Source organism: Sander lucioperca, chromosome 2 (assembly GCF_008315115.2).
Source record: "Sander lucioperca isolate FBNREF2018 chromosome 2, SLUC_FBN_1.2, whole genome shotgun sequence".
NCBI classification, from domain to species: Eukaryota; Metazoa; Chordata; class Actinopteri; order Perciformes; family Percidae; genus Sander; species Sander lucioperca.
This window is the reverse complement of record NC_050174.1, coordinates 23584571-23595665: the sequence shown is the minus strand read 5'-3', so window position 1 is coordinate 23595665 and position 11095 is coordinate 23584571. Positions and strand designations below refer to the sequence as shown.

General features: G+C 41.1%; 1 protein-coding gene across 1 annotated transcript; it reads left to right on the top strand.

The window, feature by feature from the left end:
* The first annotated feature begins 4385 nt into the window (after positions 1 to 4385).
* On the top strand, positions 4386 to 6734 carry LOC118493826 (caldesmon-like). The gene has a single exon (XM_035995177.1). It carries the CDS (start codon positions 4894 to 4896, stop codon positions 6466 to 6468), a length of 1575 nt encoding a protein of 524 aa, XP_035851070.1. The 5' UTR covers positions 4386 to 4893; the 3' UTR covers positions 6469 to 6734.
* The last annotated feature ends 4361 nt before the right edge of the window (positions 6735 to 11095 follow it).

Genomic DNA, 11095 nt, shown 5'->3' with positions numbered 1-11095 from the left:
CTTATTTGAGCAGCCTGATAGTAAAGAATTACAGTAGTCCAGCCGGGAAGTTACGAATGCATGGACTAGTTTTTCAGCATCGTTTTGAGACAGGATGTTCCTGATTTTGGCAATGTTACGAAGATGGAAAAAGGCTGTTCTTGAGGTTTGTTTTAAGTGGGCGTTAAAGGATAGATCCTGGTCAAAAATGATTCCTAGATTTCTGACAGTAGTGCTGGAGGCCAGGGCAATACCATCTAGGGTAGCTATATATTTAGATAATGAAGTTCGGTGGTGCTTGGGTCCCAGCACAATAACTTCCGTTTTGTTTGAGTTTAACATCAGAAAATTGTGGGTCATCCAGGATTTTATATCTTTAATGCACGCTTGAAGTTTAGCTAACTGACCGCTTTCGTCGGGCTTAATTGACAGATATAATTGGGTGTCGTCTGCGTAACAGTGAAAGTTAATTGAGTGTTTCCTAATAATATTGCCTAGAGGAAGCATATATAAAGAGAATAGAATTGGTCCAAGCACTGAGCCTTGAGGAACGCCATGGCTAACTTTAGCGTATTTGGATGGTTTATCGTTAATATTAACAAATTGGGATCGCTCAGAAAAATAGGACTTAAACCAGCTTAGTGCGATTCCTTTAATGCCAACTAAATGTTCCAGTCTCTGTAAGAGGATGGTATGGTCAATAGTGTCGAATGCAGCACTAAGATCTAATAAGACAAGTACGGAGACAAGTCCTTTGTCAGCAGCAGTTAGAAGGTCGTTAGTGATTTTCACCAGTGCCGTCTCTGTGCTATGATGCTTCTAAATCCTGACTGAAAGTCTTCAAATAGACTATTTCTATGCAGAAAGTCACACAATTGATTAGCGACTACCTTCTCAAGGATTTTGGAGAGAAACGGGAGGTTAGATATAGGTCTATAGTTGGCTAAGACCTCAGGGTCGAGGGTGGGTTTTTTCAGAATAGGTTTTATCACAGCTACTTTAAAAGACTGCGGTACGTGACCCGTTAATAAGGACATATTGATCGTATCTAGTAATGTGGTGTTGACCACGGGTAGTGCTTCTTTAAGTAGCTTCGTTGGAACGGGGTCTAAGAGACAGGTAGTTGGCTTAGCTGAAGAGACCCTTAACATTAATTGTTGGAGGTCTAAAGGATAAAAGCCGTCTAAATAAGTATCAGGTCTTATCGTTCTCTCTAGCCCTCCTGCGCCCAATGGTGAGTCGTTGGAAGCTGTGGGCAGAAGGTGATGAATTTTTTCTCTAATTGTTATAATTTTATCATTAAAAAAGGTCATGAAGTCATCACTGCTCAGAGCTATAGGAATAGATGGCTCAACAGAGCTATGACTCTCTGTCAGCCTGGCTACAGTGCTGAAAAGAAACCTTGGGTTGTTCTTATTTTCTTCTATTAGTAATGAGTAATAGTCTGATCTGGCATTTCTGAGGGCCCTCCTATAATTTTTTAGACTATCTTGCCAATCCACACGAGATTCTTCCAGTTTGGTGGAACGCCATTTACTTTCAAGTTTTCGTGAGATTTGTTTTAATTTGCGAGTTTGGGAGTTATACCAAGGTGCTAGTTTCCTTTCCTTCATCATCTTCTTTTTGATAGGAGCAACCGAGTCTAAAGTAGTCCGTAGGCAGGCCGTAGCAGCGTCTACAAAGTTATCAAGTTGGGAGGGACTAGAGTTAACATAACAGTCCTCTGTTATATTAAGGCATGACATTGAGTTAAGTGCTGTTGGAATAGCTTCCTTAAATTTAGCTATAGCACTGTCAGATAAGCATCTAGTGTAGAAACTTTTATTTAATTTCGTATAGTCTGGTAGTAGGAATTCGAAAGTTATTAAAAAATGGTCTGATAATAAAGGATTCTGCGGAAATACTATTAAATCGTCAATTTTGATGCCATATTCTAGCACAAGGTCGAGGGTGTGGTTAAAACAGTGCGTGGCCTTATGCACCCTCTGACTGAAACCAATAGAATCTAGCAGTGAATTGAAAGCAGTACTAAGGCTATTGCTGTCCACATGGATATTAAAATCACCTACAATAAGTACTTTGTCTGATTGAAGGACTACGCATGATAAAAACTCTGAGAATTCAGATAAAAACTCAGAATATGGACCTGGTGCTCGGTAAACAACAACGAATATAATTGGCTGTACTGTTTTCCATGTTGGGTGTTGAAGATTAAGAACAAGGCTTTCAAACGAGTTATAATTTAGTTTAGGTTTAGGATTAATTAACAGGCTCGAGTCAAATATGGCTGCAACTCCCCCTCCTCGGCCTGAGCCTCGTGGAATTTGGGCATTATTATGACTGGGAGGAGTGGCTTCGTTTAAACTAACATATTCGTCATGGCCCAGCCAGGTTTCGGTGAGGCAGAATAAATCAATGTGGTTATCTGATATCAATTCATTTACCAATAATGCTTTCGATGACAGAGATCTAATATTTAATAGTCCACATTTGATTTTCCTATTCTGTTCTATCGTTGCAGTGGTTGTTTTAATTCCAATTAGGTTGTTTAGTATAGCACCCCTTTTGTTAGCGTTTGGTTTAAATGGTCTCAGTCGGGGGACAGACACGGTGGTTATGGGATTATGAATGGGTGATTGCTCTGAAGGGAGCACAGAGGGGCGTGTAGCGCTGTATCTCTGATTATTGACTTTGGGAGAGTGTGTCTGGTCAGTGTGCTTGTGGGAGTGTTTACGGGATGTAAACAGTCAATCAGAGGTCTGGGTATGCAGGGCGTGGTGCAAATTTCCACGTAGCATCTGGCTTCCGCGTGTATTGGGATGAATCCCATCCCTGCTGAACAGGGAGCCACGTTCCCAAAACAGATTGAAGTTGTCAATAAAACCTATCCTGTGAATGCTGCATGTGAGCTGGAGCCAGGTGTTAAGGGAGAGTAGTCTACTAAAGAGGCCTGATCTGCGACCTAGAGATGGAAGTGGGCCCGAAATAAAAACCGACTTCCCAGTGCTTTTTAAAGCCTCAATGAGAGTGGTAAAGTCTCGCCTTGTGCGCTCACACTCCTGAATCCGAGTGGACATGTCGTTATGTCCACAATGGACCACGATGCGTTTGATAGAGGTCGGAAATGAGGGTATCAGGTCCATAACTTTAGCCAGGATGTCTGCAACTTTGGCTCCGGGAAAACAGTGTGTGACAGCATTATGAAACCGTAGGTCTCTAGTGATGGAGTCCCCAATAATTACTGTGGTTAGGGGGAAGAGCGGACGAGGAGTGGGGGGGTGTGGGTAGCCGGTGACGGGAGAAAAACAGTCAGTGTCGGTTTCAGATGGGCAGGGAAAAGAAGAGGAAGAATGCTTACCGTTCGGTTGTGGAGATAGTTTTTGAGGAACGTTGTCATTTGGCCGATCCAGGCAGTGTAGGCCACCGGACCGTCTGACTACCGCATCCCTCAGAAGCTTTCGCCGCGCGGTAGCAATCATCTTCCGTGACGACGGCTGGTCAGTCTGCTTTGAAGCGGGGCGAGCCCGGTGAGCCGCACTGGCCACCACCGGCTCCGACTCCGACAAAGCATTGAAGCGGTTGGAGAGGCTGAGGGCAGGAGGCGATGGAGCCCTACCCGAGGATCTCTTTCGGCCGCAAACCACCTCAGTCCAGGGTGGCTTGATAACCGGTGTCGAGCAGGACGATGGGCGTGGGCAGGCAGCTGGGTCCCATGGCGCGGTATCCTGGAAGGCCGCCGAGAGAGATGAGATCCGGAGCGACTGATTATGAGCCACGTCCAAGCAGGCGGTTAACAAAGCATCTTTGGTTTTTAAGTCCTCGGAAAGCCGACGAACTATCTATTTCTATTTCTCACTTAAATATTGAAAAAATAATGAGCACATAGCCATACAGCGCATGGAGGCTCAACGGCACACTGTGGAGAGGAAAGGCCTGGTAGTTTGTCCTGACCATCCCTGGTGTGGAGCCAGCGCAGATGGAATTTTGGACTCAGCACAGCTCCTGGAGAATAAGTTTCCCCTATAGAGTCCTGTGTCACTTGCAGAGTACTCTCTATTACTTTTTCTATTCTAAACTGTCTCTGTTGTTAACAACGCCAACTAGGGGTAGCTCTACGCTATGATGCTAGCCAAAAACCGGAAGTTTGTTTACAATTGTGTTCAAACCGGAAGAGCAAAAGTGGGCGGGGCAGCATAAGGTGAACAGCCGTTCGCGGGTTCATGTGTCAGTAAAACATTTCCATAGTAACAGCGAGCTCAACCAATGAGAGACATTGCTGTTACATTTAGGATTGTGGGAAGTGTAGTACTTCTCTATGACATCATGAATAAAACATGTTTTTCTTAAAACAAGGTTGATTTCATACAGACTTTTGGCTTCTTTGTTTTACAATCTCCTAGCTCGTGGTAAGCCTACCCTGGATGGTTTAGACATACAGCTAATTCGTCAAAATCCTTATGCAGAATATTAATGGAATTTTCACTTCTAGAACCCCACTGTTGGCCTCTTTGGAAAAGAGCTTGAGTGGCATAGCAACAGTAACCAAGGGAGGGAGGGGGACTTTAGAATGTGTGTGTAAGTCATCAAAAGCAAAGGCCAAACAAAGGCCAATGATGTCACAGAATGTCATGATGTCATCACCGTCCTTTGATCTTGGTTAACTTCCCCGGGTCCAGACTTTGAATCTGCCCATTTCACCGAGTTGAATGAAACCGAGTGTAAGGAGTTGACAATTCTGTCTGATACCTGCTACTTGTTATTGAAACAGAACCAATCTAAGTTTTCTGAGGTTTTATTAATGTTATTGATTTTTAGTCGAGAAGATAACAATATCACTTAAAGGCACAAACCAAACCGCTTTCTGTCTTGTCTGCCATAAGTACCATCCAACCCCAACGGAGGGAACCCAAAAAAATGTCATACTTAAACAAAGACTCAAAGGTCCCAAAAGTCCTCATGTATGACCAGAAGGAAGGTTATGACATGAGACTGCACCGAGATGACAGCAAACACTATGAAGGAAAAGGACGGGACATTTATGAAGAGGAAAAATCCAGAGCTGTACCAATGCGCTCCTCGTCTGTATGCGGACGCCGTCCCTTTCCCGTCGTCTCCTTAACAGGCCGGCAGTACGCACCTGTGCCAGAAGACAACAGTCAGTATAACCCAAGGCAACACAATACCAACTTAGATAAACAACAAATTTCACCAGATGGATCCAGTTGCATTCTGTCCAGGGATGACTGGGAAAGAATCCAGTCTTTATTAAACCAGCCCAAGGCCAAAAAGTACACCAGGCAAGAAATGCTAGACAGTAATGCTGTGTCTCAGTTTTCCAAAGCAGAGAACAAACGTGTTCAGGTTGACATGGAAGAAAAGCTGCGGCAAAAAAAAAGTGACGAAGCTGAAAAGTTCAAAAAGCTTCAGGTACCAAAACAAATTGTGAACGAAAAATTGGCAGTCAGTAAAAAGAAGCAGGCTGCCACATCGACCCATAAGCAGGTGGAGAAATTATCCAAGGCAACGGTTGAGCAAGACGCTAAAGTGGCAAAGCAGCAAAAGGACAAGGAGGAGAATAGGGCTGCTATGCTCAAGTCTATTTTTGCTTACAGAGACAAAAAGGCACAGGAGAAAGAGCAAAACAAGAAGGAAGAGCAACAGAGCAAACTGGACTGGTTCCAGGCCAAGAAAGCGTCTGACAGGTTGTTTCTCGAAGAGAAAAAACAAAAGGCTAAGAGGAACACTGACAATAAAATCAATTGTCGAGACATCAATGCCACTATTACGGCTGAAAAACACGCCCGTCTTAAACAGCTGAAGAGAGAGGATCGGGATGCTGCACAAAAGCAAGCAGAACAGATTGCTGAGAAGGACAAACAAGTCCAGCAGTATGTCCAACGGGAACTTCACAAGGCTGCAGACAAAGATGTTCAGCAACTTTTAGCTGCAAGCACAGGAAGGCGTGGTGTCATTTCTGAGATGGGGGAGCCCAGCTACTACAGTATAAGAAGTGATGAGCCATTGCCCAGATTTGCCACTGACCAGACCCGTTTAATGAAACAGTATCTGGAACGCAACAGCCTGCAGCTCGGCATGGATACAAAGCCTGTACATCTGCCATCCATTTCCAGAGCAGCCCATCTGAAGTCCAACAACGCTTCAGCAGCAAAGGAAGTTACAGTACGCCGTTGTCCTACAGCATTGCCCAGATTGAGCACTGCTCAAAACCTGTCTACCAAACAGCACTTGGAATGTGATAAGCTGCAGCTAACTAATAAAGGGGACAGTATGGTTGACCTGCAGCTGACCCGCTTCCCACCTATTTCTACAAAAGAAACGCCTGCAGAAAAACACTGTCTCTCTAAGGGTGAGGAGAGGTTCCTATACCATTTGGAGACGGGCGAATCATTGCCCATATATGCCACTGAGCAAACCAGGTACATTAAACAACGCCAGGAGCGCAACAAGCTGCTGCCAAGGAGGCCTTAAATGGCCAATCTACAACATTCCTGTTTCCCACATCATTCTTCTACATTTCCTCCTTTTCCTCTTTCCTCTCTCCCTTCATTTCAATTTCTTCAGGACAACATCAGTGGTGAGCACTGATGCCTAACAGCAAGGTTCTGGTTGGTCCGGACCTTTCTGTGTGGCGTTTGTGTTCTCGCCATGTTTGAGTGTACTCTGGGTGATCCAGTTTCCTCCCACATTCTAGAAATATAATTGTTTATTTAAAAATAAACAAACGGAAAATAATATCATGTGATGGACTTTCATTTTTATTTAGCGCTGCACAAACAGGCTGTTTTAAATCCCACACATATGGCACTTTTTGAATCACGTTAGGTTAAGTTTAGTTTAGTTTATTTGCACAAGCAAGTGTAATAGAATTTTTTTTCAAACAAGCAACTACAGTGCAGAAGTGCCTGAAAGGCTTATTCATCCAACTAAAACGTGATTATTTCTCTACAAAAAAAGTAAAAACAAGCAACAACTAAAACAAAAAACAAACAGGTAAACATGCACACGATGTAAAGATATATCAGGGAATCATACACAGTTAAAGAAAGAAAGACAAAAACAAAGCAATAAAAAAGACAAGAAAAAGAAAAGGTAAACAAAAGTACAACGCATTCTCAATCCCATCTTGACGCTTGGTCAGATGCCTTTGTCGTTGTTACTGGCGCTAAAAGTCTCCTTTAGAGTCATATCTAAATGCACTCTATTGGCGACACTTTCGACGCAGTTAGGTCAAGGAAAAGATCGTGGGTGGGCTTATAAAAGGTAGGTAGGTTTCCGTGACACACGGGACAAGAACGGGACAGTTGGGTTTAGGAAAAGACGAACGGGACAAGAATGTGACAGTTGGGTTTAGGACACGCGGGACACAAAGCCCGGTCTCCTGGGTTGTTTGACCCATCCACCAGCCCAACCAACCTCCATATCTGACGCTGAGAGCCAGTGCCCAAGCGTCCGTACTTTATGAGTTCGGAGTGAGAACTGGTTGAAAAGTACAACCCTTTGAGTCAGACCAAAAATACAATCAATAGAATTATCCCGACATAAGATTAAGATGAAATTAAAACTTTTTCAACTGTGACCTGAAGGCTAGCAGGGAAGTAAATGTTTTTAGTGACATATTCAATGAATTCCACAGCAATGGACCTCTATATCTGATTTAAAAAATCATGTCTTGATGTCCAACAAATCGCAAATGGAAATCATTTTTTTGCCTCACCATACAGTTTGACAGGCTTTGTAAATGGTGCAATAACAGATTACTCAATACAATACCAGGGTGGGGCTCTCTCAGGAAGTGACCAGTGGGCCAGATGCCTTGATTTAAAAGCAGAGTACTGATACAACATCTTTGGTAGACCCAAACCTCCTCTCGGCCTTTGTAATTTATTAAAATGTAGCCAGGGTATTTTACCATTCCATATAAATGTCTTTGTTCTCCTGTCAAACCATTTAAAATATGACAGTGGAACCTCCAGAGGAAGAGACTGGATAAGGTAATTCAGCTTGGGAACACAAACCATGTTTTTAACATTGACCTTCCCTGCTATTGAGAGATTGAGAGTCACCCATCTATTAAAATCACGAGAGATTTCGTTAAATATTGGATCTAAATTAGCTTTAACTAGGTCTTTTAACTGGGGAGGGAATACGATTTACAGATATGCAATACCTTGCTTTGGCCACTGGAATGCAGTGTGTGATGATTGATTTTAGAGAAAAGATGTTTGTCAGTGCTGTGTCAAATAATATTGAGAGTAACTGATATGCGTGATTGGAATTCTCCTGGAACGGAAAACTTACAAATGGAATAGGTGCCTAGCAAGTTGAGAATGCTTTGCAAACTGAAATTAGTTTTATACAATGATATGATGTTGAAGAAAGCTTAATAAATATGTTAATTTGGTATATAACTGTAAATGTACTTGTTTCAATTAAGTATTCAGATGTGTTTTTTTTCAACAAGTTTACCAGATGTGAATGTTTTTCTTTCTTCAGTTACTGGGTCTGAGGTACTTTATGTTTTTAGTGGAGTGCTCAAGGTAACTCTTTCTAGTGTGCTATTGTCTATTGATGATCAACATACTTGTGAAAAGTAATGTTAAATGATATCGCATTGTATTTTTGAAAGAACTATATGTTTATTTCACGTTTGAAATAATACTTTACTGAGTACAATAGTCTTAATTACATTGATATTTCAGACATATTGAGCATAAACAGCATATTGAGTTGAATTTGACATTATTATATGTATAATACATTAAAGGAGGCATATGGTAAAAGTACACTTGCCTGAACTATACTTATACTGTATATATTAGTGAATTAATATGCTTTGATTAAATATACTAAAAACATACGTTGAAAATCACCACAAATCCTTCTAGCTAGCATTAGCGTTAGCTAGCGGCTACCTAACGTTGACATTAGCTAGCACCAGCTGATACTAGCGATTTCTAGTCGGCAACATATTTTGGGCTTCATTTAATAAACATAACCTGTAGTAGTACACAATCGTATGTGTATTGTTTTGATTACAATGTGTGGAATTACTTTGCGTTGCCCATTTATGTATATCTATTTCTATTTCTCACTGTTAATCACCGGCGTCTGTACAGCATCGACAGGGGTCGACATTGTTGTTTATGTGTGTGTGACGTCCAAACTGTAACTGGGAGTACAACGATCTGGTACGAGTTCACGAGTAGTAAGTTACGGGTTTGACTGCCGTTCCAGGGCACTTTCACGGGTAGAAGGTTGCGAAAACACGAGTTACGGGTTGCCTGGAATGCAGCATTATTTAGCAGTATACTTATAAAAAAAAACTAAATAGCATACGGTAAGAGTGAAATAAATATATTTTGTATAAATACACTAAAATGATGCAAATATTATGCTTACATCTTATGTAAAAGCATAAATCAGCATATTTCCATTACCCATTATTCATTATAAGTATATTTTTGACTAGTACAAACATTAAAGTGCAACAGAATGTATTTTCCATGCACTTGAAGTAAGTACATTAGGAATACAAATGTACTTTAAACAAACTATGTTCATTTCCAGTCAATTCTAAATGCACTTCTTTTTGGCCTGGGTTGATTGGTGAGCTTCCTGTTGTCCACTGGAGGGCAGCACAGCTTCACTGTTTATTCAGTCTATACTGTGGAACTAACCCAGGGAATGGAGATGCTTTACACATAGAAAGTAATTTCCCCTTCCCTTTATCTGCAGTCCTCATAAATAGATACATATCTATGTAAATATTTTGCTTAACAAGCGTACGAGGAAAATATGTAAATACTACTTAACACTTGCAGGGTAATATGTAGTAGTATGACATTATTGTTCATGACAAGTCATGTATGCTCAAAACCTTAACTTGTGACATTACGGAGCCTTCCAAATACAGTATATAAAGGTAAATCATATACATGAGTATTTGGCATATAACTGTCTTAAACTGTATTTCCTTTTTGTTTTTGGATCGATGCAAACATGGATCAAGTGGTAATTAAACAAGGATTTGCATCTCTTCTTAGACAAGTTTCAATTCATATAAATCCTTAAACTGACTATCAGTGCAGAACTGACACACGTTTTTTAAAGTCACTGCAGGTACTGTGTGTGTGTGTGTGTGTGTGTGTGTGTGTGTGTGTGTGTGTGTGTGTGTGTGTGTGTGTGTCTTTGCTCTGACTCATTTCCTTTGAACATAATTAGAGGCACAATTGAGAACTACAGAGCCTTCCGAACTAAATGAAAATAAATACATAAAAGTGGTGTTAAGGATGCATGTGTTGGCTCTTAACATAGTGAAGCCAGACAGACAGCAGGGCCTCCTAAATGTGTTTAAGAGGCCTTTGAACTTGGCATTCGATACTCAAAGCAGACAACTTTAAACGGATGTCTGGCTGATCAAGTGTTTTGACCAGAGATATTCAACAGGGGGTCAGGGACCCTTAGGGGGTCCTCAGAGTCACTGCAGGGTGGGGGGGGGGCACCAAATTATTGTTAATATTTGAAAGTTTAAAAAAAAAATCTAATCTATCTAGTCTATTCTAGTCTAGTCTAATCTAGTCTAAACATGAATCCAACATTTTATTAGCAAATATAAATCCCAATTGATGACAGGCTGACTGGCCTATAGGTAAGGTAGTCACTAATGTAGCCATCCACAGATACAGTTCATCTTGAGGATTTAATGTTGAACATTAAAACATGATTTATAATATGCTGACAATTATTTTTTTAATAGCTTAGTATTCTATGCACTAAAAAGGTATGTATAAAGGCATTAGGCTGCCCTACACTTTATTGTAGGCCCAGTTTAATACGCAACTTCATTTTTTACAATATTAGTAGTAGGGGGTCCCTGCTCCATCTCTCTTTCAGTTAAGGGGTCCTTGGCTTAAAAAACATTGAAGAACCCTGGTTTAGACTGGTCCTCTATCTGCTGAAAACTATAGTTTTTTTTTTTTTTTTAAGAAAAAACTGATGTGGTTATTTTTGGAGCAAAAGAGGAACGATTAAAAGTCAACACTCAGCTTAAAACGACAACGTTAAAAACAATAGACAAAGACAGAAATCTTGGTGT